The sequence below is a fragment of the Mauremys reevesii genome, linkage group 11 (assembly GCF_016161935.1).
Source record: "Mauremys reevesii isolate NIE-2019 linkage group 11, ASM1616193v1, whole genome shotgun sequence".
In the NCBI taxonomy this organism is placed as follows: Eukaryota; Metazoa; Chordata; order Testudines; family Geoemydidae; genus Mauremys; species Mauremys reevesii.
Genome location: NC_052633.1, coordinates 3,241,959 through 3,263,881, shown reverse-complemented (window position 1 = coordinate 3,263,881; position 21,923 = coordinate 3,241,959). Strand labels below are relative to the sequence as shown.

The following is a 21,923-nucleotide window of genomic DNA, read 5'->3' as shown; positions in this document are numbered from 1 at the left end:
TAGATGCCTAAATATGTATTTATGTGCCTCGTTTTAGATACTCATTTTTTAAAATCTTAGTCACAGTTTTGACACGTGGATGCATTGTACACAAAAGGGAATAAAATAGCCTACCTTGTGGAGTCTGAAGAGGGTTTCATACGTCCCTGGCTACTCTCCTCCCAGACACTGTTTGCTAGTTCGTTCCCAATGGATGACATCACCTTGATGAGTTCTATAGGCCAATCATCCAGGTCAAGTGACCGGACACGTGACAAGTGTGTGCCAAGGTTCCGGTGTATACCTGAGCATTCGATACACATGAGGGCTCCCAGATTGAGGCTGGCCCAGTCAGGGTCTACAGGAAGACAGACACAAACAATCACTAAAAAAACCGAAGCAAAATTCCTTGTGACACATTCTAAACCTCTCTCAGAACTGAAGAACTTATGGATAATGATTTTGGCTGGGGAAGCAAGAGGAGTAATATTCAGGTCTCTTGGTCTCACAGCACTGTTAGGAAGCCTGACAGGAAGTGGAGGCAAAAATTTGGTTCCTAGGTCTAGCCCTCTCAATGTGCCATTCCTGCAACAGAGAAATAGTTGTGGTCTCAAAGGAAGGCACATGCAACACCCCAACAGACTACGAGAACCTGTGATTCTAAAGAGAAAAGAAGCAATAGGGAAGATAAAAAAAGTGTAGCAGGTAGCTCAGATGAAGTGGTAGAAAAAGCTCCTCCTTGGGTAACTGGAACCACTTGTAGCCAATTACTACAAAAGAAAAAGTTACTTGATACAATGTTGCTGTTGCTAACTATATCAACTCCTTAATAACCATCTATTTTATCACCTACTTACGACTTTTACATCTACCATGCAGTGGGGTGTGTGTTTATCTCTAAGATCAGGGAGATAAGTACTAAGATGAAAATGAGCATTTTTTTTAAGTGTACTAGCAAGAACAATTCTACAGAAAAAAAATTACCCCCCAACAGACAAGGCTATGACAAACCTGGCAAAAGCCAAGAAATTCAAAGTCATTTCCCAAGATGTTTCATTTTTATAACCATGCTATGTTATTTAAATGTAAGTTTGTCTGAACCTCTCTTGAACAAATATTAATTTTAACACATGCAATGAAACACTTCCAAGAGAGGATATTTGGAGGAGCTTTTCTTGATGTCAGATATTGTCTACCATTCTTTTCCTGGTAGACACTATGGAGATCTGAAGAGCTAGGCCTGGTCTACACTAGGACTTTAATTCAAATTTAGCAGCGTTAATTCAAATTAACCGTGCACCCGTCCACACCAGAAAGTCATTTAATTTGACCTAGAGGGCTCTTTAGTTCGAATTTGGTACTCCACCCCGACGAGGGGAGTAGCGCTAAATTCGACATGGCCATGTTGAATTAGGCTAGGTGTGGATGCAAATCGAACTTACTAGCTCCGGGAGCTATCCCACACTGCACCACTCTGTTGACGCTCTGGACAGCAGTCCGAGCTTGGATGCTCTGACCAGCCACACAGGAAAAGTCCCGGGAAAATTTGAATTCCTTTTCCTGTCTGGACAGTTAGAATCTCATTTCGTGGTTGGACATCGGGGCGAGCTCAGTAGCACTGGCAGCGATGCAGAGCTCTCCAGCAGAGGAGTTCATGTAATCTCTGAATAGAAAGAGGGACCCAGCATACACTGACCGGGAACTCTTGGATCTGATCGGTGTGTGGGGTGATGAGTCTGTGCTTTCGGAGCTGCGCTCCAAAAAACGGAATGCAAAGACCTATGAGAAGGTCTCCAAAGCCATGAGAGACAGAGGATACAGCCGGGATGCAACGCAGCGCCGCGTGAAAATCAAGGACCCCAGACAAGGCTACCAAAAAATCAAAGCGGCAAACGGACGTTACGGAGCCTGCCACCACTGCCCCACCAGTGACCATGGACTCTGACGATGGGACAGTGTCGATGGCCAGTTCCTCGGCGATGTTCGCCGACGGGGAAGATGAGGAAGCGTTTGTGGAGGAAGAGGCAGGCGACAGCGCTTACAACGCTGGTTTCCCCGACAGCCAGGATCTCTTCATCACCGTCACGGAGATCCCCCAACAACCCTCCCCGGCCGTTAACCCGGACCCTGAATCAGGGGAAGGAGCAGTCGGTAAGTGCTTTAACCATGTAAACTTTTATTCTTAATATAACAGGAATCTGAAGTATGTGAAAAGGTGGTCTCTCTATATATGGGGATAGAACAGAAATCCTCCTGGGAGATCTCCACGAAGCTCTCCTGGAGGTAATCGAAAAGCCTCCGCAGGAGGTTCCTGGGGAGAGCTGCCTTATTGGGTGCTCCGTGGCAGCACACTTTTCCGCGCCAGGCTTTCATGAGGTACTCAGGGAGCATTGCCTCCCCGAGCACGGCTGCATAGGGCCCTAGTTTGTGCTGGCTTTCACGCAGCATGCGCTCTCTATCTCCTTCAGTGACCGTCCTCAGGGTGATCTCGCTCGGAGACTCCTGCATCTAATTAGGGGAATTACTGTAATGTTATGCCTGGTCCAAAGTATTTTTCAAAAAACTCCGGACAGATGGCATAGCACAGACTCAGCACGCTGCTGCGTGACGAGCGTAACGGAAAGCCAAAGAATCAAATGGACGCTCATGGAGGGAGTGGGGACTGAGGACGCAAGGTATCCCACAGTTCCTGCTGTCTCTGAAAAGCATTTGCATTCTTGGCTGAGATCCAAATGCTTCTAGGGTAAAACACAGTGTCCGCGGTGGGTCAGGGCATAGCTCGGCAATTTACGCACTTCCGAAGTGAAAGGGAAATCAATCCTCTGTTGACGCTTTTACATGTCACCGTATCTTTACTGAATGCTGAAGATAGACGGGATGCTGCAGCACTGAACACCGACATCCTCACTCCCCCCTGCCATGGGTGGCTGATGGTGCAATATGACTGATATCCATCGTCATCATCAGCCTATTGGCACATGGGGCAGTGCAAAAGGACTGGTAACCATGCGTACTAGCATCCGTGAGGTCGATCAAGGGCGCCTGGCCCTAATTTTTCCTGGTAGATGGTACAGTATGGCTGATAACCATCGTCGTCATAGCAACAGGGGGCTGAGCTCCATCAGCCCCCACCCTTCATGTGTAAAGAAAAGATTCAATTGCTCCTGGACTAGCAGCAGGATGCTGGGCTCCTCTCCTCCACACTCCTTAATGTCCTATCTGGACTATCATAGCAACTGGAGGCTGCCTTCCACTCATTTCTCACTAACAAGTCACTGTGTCTTATTCCTGCATTCTTTATTACTTCATCACACAAGTGGGGGGACAATGCTATGGTAGCCCAGGAAGGCTGGGGAAGAATGGAATGAACAGGTGGGGCTGTTGCAGGAGCACCCCCTGTGAATAGCATACAGCTCATAATTTCTGCAGGATCTGACACAGAGCAGCTGTGCTCTCTGGTTCTGGTTTTGGCTTTTGCACCCCTGGCTAAGAGCAGCCAGGGGCACTTATGACAGCAGCAAATGGTGCAGTGCAAAAGGACTGGTAACCATGCCCATCTTATTACCAATTTATGGTATGGTAGATGGTACAGTATGGCTGGTAACCATCTCTGCTGTCATGCAAAAGCAAGAGCATGCTGCTGTGTAGCGCTGCTGGACCGCCTCTGTCAGTGGCAAAAGGCAAAACAGGCTCCATGGTTTTCATGCTGTGGCGTCTGCCAAGGCAATCCAGGGAAAACGGGCTTGAAATGATTGTCTGCTGTAGCTTTCCCGGAGGAAGGGATGACTGACGACATTTACCCAGAACCACCCGCGAAAATGGTTTTTGCCCCATCAGGCACTGGGATCTCAACCCAGAATTCACAGAGACAGACTACACTGTGTTCATTGTTTGCAAAAATTTATCTTTGCAAGGAATTCACTCCCTTTTTCCCATCACACAGCTTCGACTGTCTCCAGACCTGCCACAGCATCCCCCTCACAGAGGCTGGCAAAGATTAGGCGGCGAAAGAAAAAGACACGGGACGAGATGTTTGCTGAACTTATGGGGTGCTCCCGAGATGAGGCAGACCAGCAGAGCCAGTGGAGGGAGACCCTCTCTCTGTACCAGCGCTCACACAGCGAACGGGAGGAGAGGTGGCATGAGGAAGACAAGCAGGCAACTCAAACGCTGCTTGGACTAATGAGGGAGCAAACGGACATGCTCCTGCGCCTTGTGCATGTTCTGCAGGACCTCAGGCAGGAGGACAGAGCTCCCCTGCAGTGTATCTGCAACCGCCCTCCCCCACCACAAAGTCCCATACCCCCCTCACCCAAAATAACCAGAAGGAGGGGCGCCAGAGGCCGTGTAAACTGTCACTGCACCCCAGCAGAGTGCTCAAGTACCCAAAAGCTCTCATACCCTAAATTTTGAGAAGTCCTTTCCTTCCTGCCTCACCCAAGCCCCCATCCCAGTTTCATCCCCTAACTGTCTAGTTGATAATAAAAATACTTTTCTGTTAATTACTGTTTCCGTCATGTTCTTTTAGAGGAGACTGTGTTTGAAGGGGGGGAAGGGGGTTGGTAATTTGACAGGACAATCACCTTTACCAGGGTACAGACATGGGGGCAGGATCAGCAGCATGTCACACACACACTGCAGTCAGTAGGCACCCTGGTCGGTATGGGAGGTGGTTTGCAGGTTCTGTGTGGGTGGGGGGGTACGTGACTTTGTAGCGGGGGAGGGGGTTACAGATCTCATGCAACGGTCCCTGTCCTGGACCACAGAGCCAGGCAGCAGAGGACTCTGTATCCGTCCTCCCCGCCAAAAGGCCACATAGCCCCGCACACAGAGTCCCAAAAGGAGGGATGGCAGGCTCCGTTGAAACATCCAGTCCGGCACTGCAGACCGCTCTGGGAGCAGGAGCCTGTCATTCCTCGAGTTTACAGGCGGTCTTTACATCACTGCACACCCTACCCAGCACAGTCCGTGTCCCAGTTTCAACCCTGTAACGCAAAGTCATCAATAAAGAAACCTTTGTAAAGTTACAATGGAACATGTATTTTATTTTTAAACGTGTGTTGGAAGTTGGGGAAGCGGGGTGGGCGGGGTATGTAACTGCAGATGCTAGTCAACAGTCACTTGGTAAAGAAACAGGGGCAGGTTCAGCTTCTCTGTAAAGAAACTGAACAGTCACAGGTCACGCTGCTCACTGCTCGCTGGTACTTGAAGAGTTCCTTGTCGCTGTGCAAGGCGCCTGCACAGAGCTTCATGAGCCAGGGCATTAGCGGGTAGGCTGGGTCCCGGCGATCACTATAGGCATCTGCACATCCCCAAGACTTATTTTGTGGTCCGGGAAGAAACTACCTTCCTGCAGGCGTCTAAACAGACCAGAGTTCCTGAAAACACGCACGTCATGAACTTTGCCTGGCCACCCGACGTTGATGTTGGTAAAACGTCCCCCATGGTCCACCAGTGCTCGCAGCACCATTGAAAAGTAGCCCTATTTCTCAGCAGCTGACTGTGGAAGAGGTGGACGATAAGGTGCGAGGAGTTGACAACGGCCATAACTGCAGCGGGATCCGTGCTCAAAGTGCTGTGGCGCCCGCGCTGTCACTGAGCAGAAAAGTGCATGAACAGATTGCCCGCAGGCGCTTTCAGGGAAGGAGGGAGGGCGTGATTGACGGTTCAATGATGACAGTTACCCAAAGCCACCCTCGACACATTTCCCCCCCCCCAGCATGCATTGGGGGGAAATCCCAGAATTCCAATGGGCAGCGGGGAGTGCGGGAACTGTGGATAGCTTCCCACAGTGCACCGCTTCCAAAGTCGACACTGGCCCCGTTACTGTGGACTCACACAGTCGAACTAGTGTATTTAGTGTGGATACACAACTTCGACTTCATAAGGTCGATTCCACAAATTCGAATTAAGTTGATTCGAAATAGTCTTGTAGTGTAGACGTACCCCTAGTATGATATCACAATATCAAGCAGGAAAAACCTGGTTCAAAGGGGAGGAGATTTTTATTCACACTATGTAAATTTTAACACTGGTCAGAAAATGAGATTCCCCCACTGGTGTAGGAAATTTCAATTTCAAGAACAACGATTTTTTTCTGAATTTTCTGCAACAGAAACTGAAAATTTTTCTGCCACTGAAAACTGCCAAAAACTGAAAATATTTTCTGGTTTTCAGCCAAAAAATGTGGGTTTTGGACAAAAATTCAAATATTTTCAAGGAAGGCAGACACTTTCCATACATTTTTTTGTTTAATTGAAAACCCAATTTTCCCTCCAAAAAAGTTGATGGAAATGTTTTGAACAGCCCTAATAAAGATTTTTTAAAAAAATTTAGTTCAAACAGAAGAACAGAATTATTTGTTAAAGCTTCATTGTCATTCCTAGTCCTCTGATTAAGTGTTGAGAAAGCGCAGTACAAATCTTAGATTTCCAATGAGTCCTGTGAAAACAAGGAAGACACGACTTGCTATTCCTTTCATGTATTCTTTGTACAACATACAGGATCTACAAAAGGCACACATTATTTTCCCTCACCCTCCAGTCATCTTTAAGAGAGAATTTTCATGTCTCAAACAGTACATTGGGGGACTTGTGTAGTATTGAAAGCTAGCTGAAAAGATTTTAAAAAGTAATTGTTTAAGGTCTAAATTAGTAAGATAATGTGTTGTTAAATTACAATTTACAAACAATTTCAACTTGGAATAAAATCTTTTTCACTAACCTGCGAAAGCCCAAGTTCAGGGTTCTGTGTTTCTCCACCAACACTGATGATATTGCTAACACGCAAAGGGGAAACTGCAGCTCCGTACTCTATTTTAGGCCTTGTGATACTCAGAAGTGAGGATATATAAAGTTTCTTTTCTGACTACATGAGCAAGCAGAGTGGGAATGTGGATCTACATAGGCAATTATCTCAAAGAACCAAAGTTCTTCAGATGTATCTGCACTGAAAGATTATCAAGTAGTAGTAACTTATAAAGGAGGTGGTTTTGAGGCATATTTGTTAAATAAAAATGGCAAGACAGCTCTTCTGTACTGGGCATCATATCAAGTAACCAGATTAAGTGAACAGTGGTGCAAAAAACCTGAACAGAACTGCAAATATCAGCATTATATATTTCTGTGACAGTCATCCCTCAAGTATGTGGTAAAATTTGCTTGAGATCTAACAGAATATGGCTCAGCATCCTCAAGTTTTGGAGGTAAGGCCGTAGCAACATTTAATACACAGTCTCACCTATTTAGAGACTCTCTCTGAGTACAGGTGGACTTCCCTTAGATCTATCCCCACAAGCCACAGACTGTATCAAAGATAGGCAAATATGTTTGTTCTACAAATGCACTCTCTTTCATCATCCACACTATGTAATCTGGCTTCCTGGGGTAGCATGTCAGACTTATGAAAAAAAGACGGTTACTCACCTGTAGTAACTGGTGTTCTTCGAGATGTGTGCTCAATCATCCCCAGTTTAGTGTGCGCTTGGCGCGTGCCACGGTATTCGAACTTTTTTTTTGCCCTGGGCGGCGGGCGCCCTGGAGTGGTGGCGCGCTGCGCCGCGCAAATATATCCCAGCCCCAGCCGCCCGCTCCTCAGTTCTTTCTTTTCCCTACTCCGACGGCGGGGGGGGGAGGGGAGAGGGAATGGGAGCGGGAACACATCTCAGAACACAAGTTACCTACAGGTGTGAGTAACTTTCTTTCTTCTGATTGCTCAATGCATTCCAGTTCCAGTTATTCCCTTACCAGGATTCTGAGTGGGGTGGAGTGGGCAGAGGCAGGAGGCGAGAGTAGTAGCAGGCTGCATCGCTGCATGATCATAACTTGATTGTTGCACCAGCGCGCAGTGGTGCAGGGGTGTGGACGAGGGGTGGACAGTGGGCTCAGCATGGAGTGGGGAGTGGAATGAGGGCTGGGAAGGCAGGCAAGAGAGGTAGAGGGTGAGGTGGTGGTGTGTAGTGTCGGGGCTCGAGGTGGTGCGAAGCTCGAATACAAGCCGTCACCGAGACTGCCTCGAAGAAATCAAGTTCTGCCCCGCACTGCTCCGCGCTTGCAGCCCAGAGCTGGCGCGAGAGCGGGGCTGCGCGCGGAAGGATAGGCCGCGCCGATAGCGAGGGCGGGGGCCGAAGGAGCTGCGGAGGCTGCTGTTCTGCGGATGATCGCGAGATGGCGGGGGGAAGAACAAGGGAAGATGTCCGTCCTGGTGGAAGGCGGAAGGCTGGGAGGGAGGCGGAGGAGGAAGAGATGCGGTGGGGCTGGACTTTGTCCGTGTGGAAGAAGACGGTAGGGAGACCGGTGAGGCACTGAGACTGAGTCGCGCCGATGCCCGCGCGCAGGGGCGCTGCGCCAAGGGGGCTGCTTCTTCGAGCAAGAGCAGAGGCCAGCGAGGCGCCAGGCTCACCCGGCGGACAGCCCATTCACTGGAACCACCAGATTCCGGACCCACGGGGGCGTCGGACATCGGTCCAACCCCAACCAGGAGGAGACCCCCTGAGCGGAGGTTGGAAAATGGGGAAAAATGGGAACGGACCAACCGATGCGGACGAAAGCGGTATAAAACCGCCAGAGCCAGACCCTGGAGGAGAGAGGGAAAGCTAAAGGAGGAAAGAAGAAGGTAGGATAGGTAATAGGAATGGGGATGAATAAGGGGTTTTGGCCTTTCTGGTGATCGCGCGCGTAGCTGGACGTTTTCAACTTCTCCGCCGGCGGTGGACGAACTGCTCGGAGCACCTCTCAGCAGTCAGGCTGAGCAGCCAGGATGCGCAAGGATTAAGTCGCAGGTCCAGGGCAGTGTGATAAGAGAGGGAGCCGCCAGGAGCGGCGGAGCCGGGTGCGTCTTGTGTGAGAGAGGGAGAGGAATGGGGAGGAATAGGACCGGATGAGCAGGGTCGGATGAGATGAGAGCCAGGGCCCAGGCCGGCCAGGGAGATGATGGGGAGGGCGGGGCCCGAGAGCGAGAGAGCCCCTGAGAGCAGGAAGAGGGCGGAGCGAAGGGAAGCGAGGAAGAGCTTCCAGGGAGCAGGAGGGCGGATCAGAGGAAAGGCACAGCTGCGGAGAGAAGAACGGGACGAGGTTCCCTGAGCTGTCCCCAGTGATCCAGAGATCAGTTTGGGGAAACCCCACCTTCGGAGAAAGAGGAAACATCCGGCGCCGAAAGACCACTTCTACCATCGAGGGAAGGACCTGCTGAGCAGCTGCCTGAAGCGGCGGGCTGCCCAAAAAGAAACGGGCCGCGCGGGTGCCCACAGCGCGGGCTGCGTGCCCGCGCGGGAGCGAGTCGACCGGCCACAGGCGGCGACAGGTGTCGCGGGCGGGCATGAAACAGCGCAGGAATGACAGCGTCAGGCGGACAGCGGGCACGTCTGGGCCAGTCACGACACCCGAACGCAGAGAGCCGCCTGACCGGCCTCGAGGCCCCCCAGGCGCCGACCGGTACCCGGCTGCCGGCGTGACGAGAGGTGCGTGTGCTCCTCAGGTGCCCCCCGACCCATGGCGTGGCCAACTCGCCTGGAGTGCGGGCCCCAACCGGAATCGCACCAGACTACCTGCGGAGGATCAGCCACCCACGGAGGTGTGACCTGAGGGCTGCGAGGACACCCTGACACTGAGTCGACGAGTGGGCGGGTGGGCACAGAGGGACAGTGTGACGGTGATCACTACTGGAGCCTGGCTGATGGCACACGAGAAGTGGCCACGGCGCAGGCGCGCCGGGAGGCGAAGGCCCGACCGACAGGACCGGGCGCCTGGATGTGGCGAGGGGCTGGGCGAAGACAGGACCGGAGCCGGGTTGTGGCGAAGAGAGCTGGCCAGAGGCTGCAGCGCGGCAGGAGCGGATGAGCGCGGCCCCCCGAGCCTGGGAGCAGGGGAATCTCGGACCAGAATGGAGCTGCTTCGAGGGCGAGCACAGGACCAGCCGACTTCGCGATGGTGCGGATACCACGATGGAGAGACCGCGGCCGAGGGCACCGTCGCTCGATGCGGCGCACGTGGCGACGGATCCCGCCGATCAACCAACCACGCCGCCGGCGGCGGCCGTGGACGGCGCGGGCACAAGGCGAAGGGCAGCACCGCGAACTGGTAGAAACTGCCGTTCCAGGCGGCTGGGAGAGACCATGACGACTAGCGAGTCCATGGAGCGAGTCATGAAGCGGAGCGGCGGAGAGTCGGGGCGATGTCCGGGAACGGAGCTCCCGGATCCGCCAGGGAGGCCATCGGCAGGGCGACAGGAGGAATGGTAGTAGGGAGGATTAATAGGAGGGCTTTGGAGATTGCGAAGCTTCGGGCGGAGGCCTCCTTGAGCTTTGGTCTAGGGGAGAAAGGGAATATCTTTGGCTGGAGGGGGATGAGAAATACTCGGGAATAGAAACCCTTGCCCGCCGAGTGGAGGGCTCCTCCTCCTCCCTGAAGAGGGGAAGGAGGGGAAGCGGGACGAGAAGGTACCACGGGACGAGGGGGAGGATGAGGGGGAGGACCAGGAAGTGGGGGAAGGGGGCCGACCGGAAAAACTCGGGACGGCCGGTACGCCGAGAAGGAACTGGCTTCGATGAGAAAAAGAACCGGCGCATGCCGGGGCGAAGGAGCGATTAGGGAAGGGGGCCTGAAGGGATGATGGACCCTCTGAGCCTGATTGCCGCCGAGGGGGCCTGGTCGGGCTATCCTGGTTGGATCCTTGGAGCCCTGCGCCTGATGGGTGGCCTTGGAGCCTGATGGCGTTATGAGGTGTTTGGTGAGCGCGGGGGTTCCTGGCCGGGTGGGCTGTCTGCCGGATCGGCCGGGCGCTGGCTCGTGTCTTCGGTTGATGGCCGGTCGTCGCGTGTGCCGTCCCTGGGAGTCGCCGGCTGCAGGGCTGAGGTAGAGAAAAGCCCGCCAAGCCCGAGCAGCAGAGGCTGAGAGGCGAGCACAGAGTCTGGCCAGCGCCAAGAGAGGAGAATCTCCTGGAGAATCCGCGGCCCGCCGCCAGGGAGGGTCGGCTGAGTGAGTCTGCTGAATCGGCGCCGCTGGCGCGCGAGAGCCGACTTTCGCCCCTGCTGGGGAGCGAAGCGAAGCGCGCGGGCGCTGGTGGAGGAGGCGATTCTGTAAATTGGAAGCGCGCGAGGTTGCAGGCCAGGGCGGGAGATCTTACGCCCAGTTCTGCGCCGTTGCGCAGCGAGCGCAGCATTGCATAGCCGCTTCGTTGACACGCTGCCATTGGTCTTGATACTGGCGCCGGTGGAGGTCAGGTGGTAGCGATGATAGCCGGTTGCTCCATTATCCTGTGGGGAACCGAGGTCGATGCGGCCTGCTCGATGGTGTAGTGGGATGCGCCGCATGCATTTCAGCTCGGTATTGGGAACAGCCGAGGGGCTGAGTCGGCGATGCGCGGGGGGTATGGAGGACATTTTCATCCACCGCCACCATGGCGAGGGCCGCTTGGACTGACTGGAATGACTGAGAGGTGGGAGCCTTGCGGCTCGGAGGTTATGGTCACCGCTGCGATTGGCTGGGTGGGCGGCGGCGCGGCAGAGGCGGAGGTCACTGCCTGCGCCGGGGTGATGGTGGCGCGATGTGAGGCTGGCCTCACGCGGGTTGGGGGGTCGCGGACCAATGGAGGGGCGGGGGCTGGTGAGCGCTGCACCACTGGAGGGTGGGCTGGTGCAGCTGGGCGCGCAGACGGCGCCATGGAGCTGGGCGGAGCCTCAGCTGGCTGCACCGGCCGGGCTGCGCTGCTGGCAGCTGGCCTGGGGGGCGCCTGCGCTGGCGCGGTCCTTCTGGCCCTGGCGGCGGCGCGGCGCCACCTGGGTGCCTGGCGCGCTGCTCAAGGGCCCGTGGGGCCCCATTGCCAGCCCTGGACCCTGTGGGGGCTGTGCCTGGCCTGGTCCGCTGCTGGCTGGCCCGCCCTGCTGACTGCTGGCGGGTGGGCGCTCTCATGCGTGCCTGTGGCCGCTGGGCGCACTCGCGGAGCGCGCGGGTCCGCGGGGCGGGCGGCGGCGGGCGTCCGGCGATGTCCGGTCTGTCGTCCTGCGGGGCCCCGGTGCGGGACCAGGGGTCGGCGGGGTGCGGTGCCGACGGCTGCCTGCCTGCGCGCGTGGGGCCGAGCCGCGATCGGTGGCGCCTGCCTGCGCGCGCGCGGCGCCGCGGGCGGTCGGTCCGCAGTGCGTGAGGAGAAGCGAGGAGGTGCGAGCGAGGCGGCGCCCGATCGAGCGCGGATCCGAGCGAGCCGCGGTGCGCTGCGCTGTCCCGCGAGGCAGACGGCCGCGGGATCCGGGCGGGGGCGGTGCCGGCGGTGAGCGCGGCGCGGCGCGGCGCGTACATGAGGCGGATCGCGATCGCGGCGGCGGGGTGTTGCGGCGCGCGGGGCGGCGCGGCGGGGGGCGGCGCGCTGCACTGGAGCGCGGCCCTGGCCCTGAAGCGGCTGCTAGGGTGGGGCCTGGTCTGCGGGAGGCCTCTGGGCGTCAGAAGTGGGTTCCCGCACCCGCGCGAGCGCGCGCGCGGCGCGGGTGAGCTGCGCATCTCTGCCGCTCGCCCGCCGCTGCGGGGTGAGTGGCTGTCGGGCGGGCTGGCTAGGGGCTCGGCGCGGGGGCGGGGCGGCGGGGCTTGCGCGCGGGCTTTCGCGCCTGGCCGGGCCGGGAGTTGCACGCCCCGGCGGGGCGCGCCGGACCACCGCGCTGGCCGGGTGGTGAGGCGGGTGCTGCGCCGCGCCTTTCGTGCCGGCCGCCGCCCGCGGCGGCCCGCGCGGGGGAGGGGCGGAGCCGGAGCGGTGGGGCCGCGCCGGCCGGGTGCAGCGCGGCGCCTACGCCGCGTGTCGCCCGATGCGCCCGCCCCGCGAGGCGGCGGCGCGCGCCGCGGGCGGTGCGGTGCCCGGCAGCGTGGGCGCCGACTCAGCGTTGATTTGTGTTTGTTTGCGCTCGCAGGGCCACTGGGCAGGTGGCGATCAGAGCAGGACACGCGGCGGCGGCAATGAGATTGCCCCCAGGACTCAGGAATCGTGCGGAGCCTCAACATATGACCCTAAACAACGCCAGAACCCAGAGAGCGAGTGGAGGAAACTGGAAAAGCTACGAAAGGCACCACAGGAGGAAAATAAAACCCCCCAAAACCCCCTAGAACTAACTAAACTAACTAACTAACCTAACTATGAACTAAAAACAACTACTATATAGAAAAAACGGGAAGAAACTGCTGCTGGGTGGGAGGACTAGGAGACAGTCTAATCCAAGCTAGCGGCTACGGGCGGACTTGGCGGGGAAGGAGGGCGGGCCGGGGTTCACTATCGACGCGCGCGGGGCAGCAGCATGGGGCGCCGGCGCACAACCGCGGAGCGCTAGGTAAAAAAGTTGCCCGCCGGAACTATTAGCACGTTTATAGAGTGTTGTAAATGAACATATGAAACCATCATAGGCCTTGATTCAGCAAAGCACTTAAGCATGTGCTCAACCCTCAATGAAATAAATGGGATTTAAGTACATATATAAGTGCTTTGCTTATCAGGGCCTTAGTAAAGAATTTACAGTATTTTCTTATGAAACACTGAGAATCAGTCCTCAGGTCTTGTATCTCTCAGACTCTTCTTTGCAGAAGTGATTGCCACTAAAAATGTCTCCAGGCTCCAGTGGAAAGGAGAACATTCTGCAAGAAACTCAAAAGGTGGCTTCAGCAGATTTATTTGCACAAAAATTAAGAATAGAGCTAGCTCAAAATGAGCTAGCTCACAGTTAAGGAAATATTTAGCTTAGTCTTCTCAGAGATCTTTTAATAATTGCACATGCCAAGACTAAAGATCTCTGTGTTGGATCCCAGATGGCAAGATGACAGGAGACCTAGACTGTCTTTGAGCATTGTTAAATTCACCTTCGCTATCCTCTGCTGAAGAAATATTCATCTACTTCCCTGGACAATGGTAGTAACATCAAAGTAGAGTACCAAACTCTAATACAATAAAGAAGTCACTAGAAATCTTTTCAGTATGGTATCTCGAGTTTCAATAGCTAGAAAATATGGTCATGTATGAAGATTACAGATCTTAAGTGAGTAGATATGGACAGACTTCAGAATGAGATGGCTGAGGTCTTGGGAAATGACCCCAACAAAACCAAGGCTGTTGACCTCGGTTCCAACAAGAAAATCAAGAAAGGGACAGGATTGAATTAAATAATCAATCCAGTCTCAAAAACAAAGTTTTGCAAGCTTGGAACAAATGGTCTGATTTTTTTTGATTCTATGAAAAAAAAGCAATAGTGTTGTTGATGACCTTTGTTTCAATGCACTCTTCTGAACAATTGTTCTCAAACGAATTTAAAGGCAGACATCAGGAACTGATGGGTGAATGATATGGAGTTCATCATGTGTGATGCTGTAAAATACAAATAAGAGCACAGAAAAGCTCTCTTCTGAAATTTAACATAGCAGAAGTGCCACTGACCTCTGCACCTCCAGCATGCCACATGAAAGTGAGTATTTCCCTTGTAATTTCATGTCATGTGTTGCAAAAAAGGTTCACCGCTGATACAGGGTGAAAAAACATACCTATCAAGTAGTGCTTGATAACTGACAATACACTTGCTGTCTTTTTCAGAAGGTGCAAATCAAAAGAACTTTTTGGACCAACCTGCTTCACTCCCTGTTGATACCGCCAATAATCCTGGGGTTAGAGTATTGTAAAAATACTCAAAGCCATTTGTATGGACATGATTGGTTCTCTTCTCCTTTTTGGATACGGCAAGACAATGCTAGAATGAGCCAAAGGTCTCGAACTGTTCAAGCAGAGCTATATTTATTGGATGAGCCATTCTTCCCATTTGTTTTTTCTCCAGTATGTCAAACAGCAAATGTGACCTCTGTAGAACTATTGGTATTTCCGGATTAAAAGCTTCAGCACATGTGTAAGACGTTCTGAAAAGTTTTGAAATCCACAAGAGGTAATGGCAATACAAATACTTTTGCATCAAGATGAAGGAGATGCTCAGAGTCATTATCTCTGCCAAGAAGTTCCTCCTTCTCTTCACCTGGAAGAGAACTACAATCAGATTGGTCATCATCTAAAAAAAGGGCATATAGTACCAAGATATTAACTGTCCCAGCTCCCTTGGATTAGATGATTTGCCCTGTGCCGAACTGCTACCACATCCATTCTTCTTTTTTCTTCATTATGATCTTGAAGACTCTAAGCTCACTGGACCCATGACTCTTGGGAGCTTCTTTGAAGGTGTTGGACCTGACTCAGATCTATCCTTGGATCTCCCCTTAGGCCTCTTCACGGAAAGAGCCAAAGCACTTTGGGGCACAGACTCAGCTGGGTTTTCCTCAGCAGCACCACTTGTCTGATGTGGCTCCTCGAGAAGGAAGTCAAAGCAGGGATTCCAATTCCTTTCATATCCTCTGGGATAAGGCAACACAAGCTGTGCACTGCCACAACAGCGTCCTTCTGAGACACAGCAAATACTCTGGTCTGGCAATGACATCTGAGTCATGCAAAAGGTACAGTGTTCTGCCCTGGGACACCTATTCTATCACTCTGTGCTGACGTGGGAACAGAAGAGAAGGGCACTGATAAAACCCAAGTCCAAGGCTTCTAAAGAGCCAGGCTGCTGGAACCCAGCAATGGCCATTCCTAACCAATAAAACACAAAAGTAGTAACACCAATAGAACCTAAATCACTAAAACCAACTGCTAACAAGGGAACTAATGAGAACATTGGAAAAACAGGGTGAATGAGGATTCTGACCATGAAGCTGTTGGTAGTAGTTGAAAGGAATTGAAGGCTGGTTGGGGGATGCAATCTCTTATGCATCCCATTGCTTCTAAATATTTGGATTTGTGAGGGTGCAGACTTGGCCCGTAATGGCCATTGCTTTCCAAAGTGTTCTGAGCTCTAGTGTTTGGAGTGCGTGCATACATGCCAGAAATGGGGACCTACAAAAGCAAGGCTTGAAGAAAGAAACCCTGGCAGGCCCAGGAAGGCAAAATGCTGTTTAAAGATGCTCTCTCAGAATGGAGGCTTGAAGAATTCCTTTTCAAAATAAAAGCTTCACATTTAATGGTGACCTTGAAATGGAGACTTTTAGCCACTTGCCCCTCCCACAGAACTTCCGAGCTAAGCCTTTGAGTATGCTAATAACTGACTGCTTGAACTTTAGCAGCAAGGTCTATGAGGTAGACCTGTGAAGGTATCATATACCCCCTTCTAGCCTGTTCTGGGCAACTGGAGTGAGGTTTTAGTGAAATCCTATAAAGTAAAAGACAGGAGCAATGTAGTTTACTGACACACACTAGTATTTTGAATGAACAAAATACATATTTTGGGCAGTTTCTCAGCACTCGTATAGAATGAGCCATATTTTGTATGTATATTATATATACTTCACTTTAGCTCTATCAGTCGCTGAGTAAATCTCAACATTGATAACCATAATGACAGGAAAGATGCTTTAATAAACAATTGTTTTAGTCTGTCTATGATAGAATATATCCTAAAGCAACAAACCCATTAGTTTATCATATATATTCTTCTTTTTTGGATTACTGGCTTATAGAATGTAAAGTCCCTGTAAAAAGTATCTGTAAAATTTACACCAAAGATCTGTGCAGAGCAGGTCAATGTGCTGCCTTGATGGTATCTAAATTAAGATCCAGAGCTTTAGTACTCAGTGTCCAAGCCAACTAGGCCAACACTACAGAACCAGCATGCTCAGCTCCTGGCATTACTCTTGACCCACTCTCAAAAACCTATGAATATCTGATAGATTTCAATGGAAGTAATGTCAAGCCTCCCTTAATTGCAAGGAGGTGTTGGCATGAACTGGGTCCTCTGAAGGGGCAATGAAAGGGAGAAAACAGAGGCTCTTAGTGGACTCTACTCACATTTTTAAAAAGTAAAACATTTCTTTCTAAAGTAACAGGGATATGTTTTTGTTACACATTAGCTTTCTATTCTAAATCTCCAGTAGTCTTTTGATACCCACATCCCCTCCAAGCTACGTGAGGAAGAAGCAGGCTGATGGGATAGGATTATGGTGAGTTTCTTGGCAGGTTATTGAGATCAGTTTTATTGTTCATTATATGGACAGTGTATTAAGTGTGTGAAAGCTTCTGCATTAAGTCTAGGGAAGGTGCTACAAAGATTTAAGTTGATAACTACATAGACAAGTTTATAAAACAACGGGTCTATAAAATCTCAGTTTTAAGATAAAAGCACAAAAAAGCAACAGAAATTACTAAATTTTCACTTTTGGTCCTTGTACAATTAAAAGAAATGAGTATGATTTTCAAACGTAAAAGAAATAAGAATTTTCAAATACCCTTTCGTCCTATTTCTCCAATTGATTGTTTCTCAGCTGGGACCTTGTATTGTTAAGTTTTAGCCCTGAGCTAATTTTTATAGCTGACTTACAAACCCCTAGAAGCAGTGAGAACAGCACCTCTGAAATTAAACTGGCTAATCCTTTGCTAACTGTTAGTCCGTATATTTTGAAATAATTCAGAATTTTAAAAAAAGCACTAAGGGAAAGAAATACAAAATCAATTTTGTAGCATTCCACTACTAGCGAATGTTTTATTTTCCTTTGTCAGTAATATGAAAACTGCAGAAAGCTCAAGCAAAGCTTTACACCTCTAACATTGCTAGGGCACATGATTTTTTTTTCCTTATTGGAGGACAATGGTAGCATCTTATGTTGAAAAGAAATATGAAACAAAACCATTTTTTCTGCAACTTCGAAGACAAAACGTACGAACTTATGTTTAATGTGACAGATGAAATACAGGCGAAAAATCAGGGCTTATTATAGCATAGCATGTATTAATAACAAATTAATGTAAAGTAAACCTGACTAACCAACCTTCATAATGAACACCAAGCTTGCAAAGGGATGTGGAATACAATACCAAGAGGAAAAGAATCAGAACAGGTGTTCACGTAACCCTGGACCAAAGAGAACACGTAAGCTTTATAAAGCCAAGGATAACAACAGTTCTTCTATAGCAATGGCTATATTTACCTTGTGCCTCGCAGTCCACACAGTGAGAATTGCCTCTGATGTTTCTTATTGACTGAAGGGCCATGGCTTCATTCTGACTTGTCAGTCGGGACTGTGTATATTTAAAGAAACACACACAAGAAATAAGAACTCAATGAAAAGGTTTAGACAACACAATTGTCAGCAATGTGAAAAGCAAAAAAAGAAAAAAGAAAGAAAAAAAAGAAAGTTCAGATCAGGGTTGAATGAACATGATCAGGGAATTGGATATCTTTAGTTTGCTTCTCAAAGAGTTGATCCTTTGGCATCTTTAAGTACTGCAGCTCAGTGCCTGACAAGCATAGCTACCCATTTTCATCCATATTTCCGACAGCTCAAACTTTTATTGAAGCTCCCTGCATAGAACACAGGAAGTCTGTGCATTTATGAGATATTGGACTGGACTCTGACCAATAATGGGATTGTGTAGAGGAAAGCTGAGCTGAAAAATGAAGCACAGCATTTATGATCACATGCAAAGTACTTTTTGGAGATAAATTATATAACTGTTTATAAACCCTTTATTATTATTATTTTTTACTGGTATGTATGCTTGTGTACATGAAGACTAAGGGATGGTCTGCAAAGGAATCTGAACTGAAAGCCTTTTATCATCAAAAGATCAGATTTAATCAGATGGCTACAATGGGTGTTTCTTTCCACTGTAGCCTGCCCATAACCGCTACTTTGACCTGAAAAGACAATTGCCCCTGTAGAGGTAGCTCTGCCTCAAAACCAGCTAAATCTTGCAATCTCTCCCAGGCAAAAAGTGCTAACTGCACCAAATTATTGCCACTGAATTAAATGAGAGCTTAAGCAGGTCATATATGTGATAGTTTCACATATATACTTCTGCTCTGTCAACAGGACACTGAGCCCTAAGATAATCTAATTCATTTCACTTATGCCTTCCAAGTGCGTCTTGAGCCCTAGTTCCAGAGGTGAATGATAAAAACTTCACAGAGTATCAGGGTAGGAAGGGACCTCAGGAGGTCATCTAGTCCAACCCCCTGCTCAAAGCAGGACCAATCCCCAACTAACTTCTCCCAGAAAACCTCCATACAAATATGACTTTTAAGTGTTTTCTTTTTTTTTAGTCTCTTGCCTTTATATAACCAAAATGTAATTCTCTCTTCAGTTACTGTGTATTCAATATTCAAACCAGTATTCTTTACCTCCTATTATATTAACATTTTGTACTAATGTTTGCAGCCTAATTTCCATGGTTATCTTGTTGTAATGTACTGATCTCAGTGAAGACAGGCCACAGAGAAATAAAAGTGATTTTTCTCCACCTCAGATATAAAAAGTCAATTTTTTAAAAAATAGGAAGTAAATGACATGACGATGATAATTACTTTGGTCTGCTGTACCCTGATTATAGAGGTAATAAAAAAGGCAGTCATTTCAAAATATAGGTCCCCTACTTAATGACAAAAAAGAACATAAATCATTAAGAAGTTTCTTTACATGGATAGCAAAAGGATCTACAGGTCTGTGAAAAGAATCTCCCCGCTCACCTCTTGTGTTCTAGTTATTAAATGTTTGAAAAATCAAGAGGCTCAAGAATAGCAAACTGTCAGCCCTCTACAGAAAGAAACTGTTTGGGTTGGGGGAGGTATCAGAGTTTACTTTTGCAGAGAAAGCAGAAGAAATTGCTTGTGCCAAATATGAATGTGATGGGGGAAGCCTATCCCCAGGACACCACAAAAAGGACCATGCTTTTGCTTCCTGATTGGTTCCCCCTGAGCCTGGCCTAATAACAAAACCACAAAGAATGAATTACATTTAATTAAAGGAAAGAAAAACCACACAGTAGTTTCACAAAAACAGAATTTGGATACAAGAATAATTGATCATTACTTCTGAAACGTGTACCACCTTAGACACAAGTCTGCTCCTACTAACAGGGATAGCAGTGCACATTACTATTAAGTAATCCAGAGCATTTAATGGAACATTGCCATGGAGAAGCCCAGTAGCGACTTAGCTTGTAAATAAGCTGTTCTTTTCTCAGCTCTTAAAGGCTTTCCCATAGACCTCCCCACCAGAATACAGTTTGTATTGTTAGAGCAAATGATCCAACCAAAAGATTAATATTCTACATCTGAAATTATGAGAGATGGAAAAGACAAAAAAAATTACATAATTTTAATTTAAATATAAAATCAGAATGTGCAACAGGATAAAATATGTCTCATATTGAATTATTTTGGAAGCATACAAGTTTGCATGGTTTCCTTTTCCTTAGCTGTGCCGAACAAGTACATGGACCTTGCTGAATATGTTTACTTTTCACAATACCCTAGATCCTGAATGCGCTCTAATGATCAATGGCCCTTGCTCACTTTCAATGTGATGTTGTGCATCTTACCTTATTCTTACTGCTCTCACAGGACTGTAAACTGGCCAGGATCTGACTCTCTATGGCTTGTACCCACGCATCTCTTTCTTCATATGTGGTCGCTTCAAAGTGCCAGGTCTGGCCGGTGAGGGAAACGATGATAAACTCGAAGTTTTCTTCTTGTTCTGAAAAACAGCAGTGGGATGAACAGTTCACATTCAATGAAACCAGCAATCAGTTCTAAAAACTGTCTTACTTGGACAGAACCTCTATGGTGTTACATGCAAAGGCAAGTTTGCACATCTGATTCTAATGCAAACACATTTCTCCTCTCGTGAAGCACCATGCTTTGCCAGAAAATGCCTCAAAGATTTTGAAGCTTTTTATTGGTTCTTTCCTGGCTTCATACATTTATTTCATGAGGATGAAATACCAACCATTTTAGGGAGATCTGCAAATTTTAGTTAAAAACCCCCTGCCTATATTCCGCTAACCCTCAGAAGTAGCTAAGAACCAATATTTGAAGAGAAATCAGTCTATTGTAAAATCTGCTGAAGCACTTAGAAAAATAACTTAAGATGAATGTTCTACTGAATAAACAAATTATAATACAAATCCTCTGGTGTATATGTTATATGTATGTATCATATACAATATACGTAATACATTTTAAATGTACACGCACATGCACATACACACAGCTGATAACTGGCTTGAATAATATCTTTTCCCCAGAGCTCAAATAAATTGCAATACAGGATTAATTTTAGTTCAATACTCTCTTCTCAGCAGCTTAGGAGACTAAACGAGCAGTGAAAATGATTTGAGGAGCCAACAGAAAGGGTCACTGGAATATCCAAGGATAACAGGAACATAAGAAAAATACTTCAAGGCCAGAGGAACACAGTGTAAGAAAGTATCAGCCATATTGCAGGGATGGACACAGATTCCAAACACACTTGGGACACTCAAAGCCAAATAAAAAAAGTTCAAGGAAGTTGAACAAAGCCCAAGGAATCATTGAACGACTAGAATAAACGAGTACAATGTACCAGTGAAAATAAAGTATAACGGGTTTCCTTTAGAGAGACTTACACATTTACAGCCAAGGAACTTTTGCATTATTTTGTCGTTCATAAACATGTACAGATAAATGACAAGTCTAAAAATTAGCCCATTTAAATACATTTTTAGTACTCACTGGAAATCATTCTTTCATTCTCTGGGGCAACAGTTTTTCCCCAATAAACTCAAACTCCAGTCCACAGGCCGTGTCCACTCATGTAAATTGGTGGAGCGCCACTAACTTCATTACAGCTTTGGCAATTAAAAATCAGTAGATAATTTGGCCCCAAATTTAAGATACCCAGGGTTCACATTCACTTAAATGACCTGTCCAGGATGGGTCAGGCCCAGCCTGGCTCAAAGAAGAGAACTATCAAAGGCTGGACAAAAGGTTCCCTCGGGTGCAAGTCAGCTTTGACATAAGGCCTGTGATTGCAAGGGGAAGAGAATGCAAACATTATTTTGAGGTGAATCAGGACACCTCAAGTTGGCCTTTTAAATCAAAACATAAGAGGGGCAAAAAACCCCAGCAAAGGCTTATGAAA

The 21,923-nt window shown here is 49.0% G+C and overlaps 1 protein-coding gene across 13 annotated transcripts in view; it reads right to left on the bottom strand.

Moving 5' to 3' along the window:
* The window catches only part of AGAP1 (ArfGAP with GTPase domain, ankyrin repeat and PH domain 1), a 634,072-nt gene that overhangs the window by 53,906 nt on the left and 558,243 nt on the right, over window positions 1-21,923 (bottom strand). For all 13 annotated transcript variants that reach the window (XM_039494096.1, XM_039494097.1, XM_039494092.1 and 10 more), the window contains 3 exons: window positions 20,344-20,498; window positions 17,952-18,042; window positions 115-337 (listed from right to left, as the gene is read on the bottom strand). In XM_039494096.1, coding sequence (XP_039350030.1) covers window positions 115-337; window positions 17,952-18,042; window positions 20,344-20,498 — 469 coding nt within the window. The remainder of the gene's footprint in view (window positions 1-114; window positions 338-17,951; window positions 18,043-20,343; window positions 20,499-21,923) is intronic.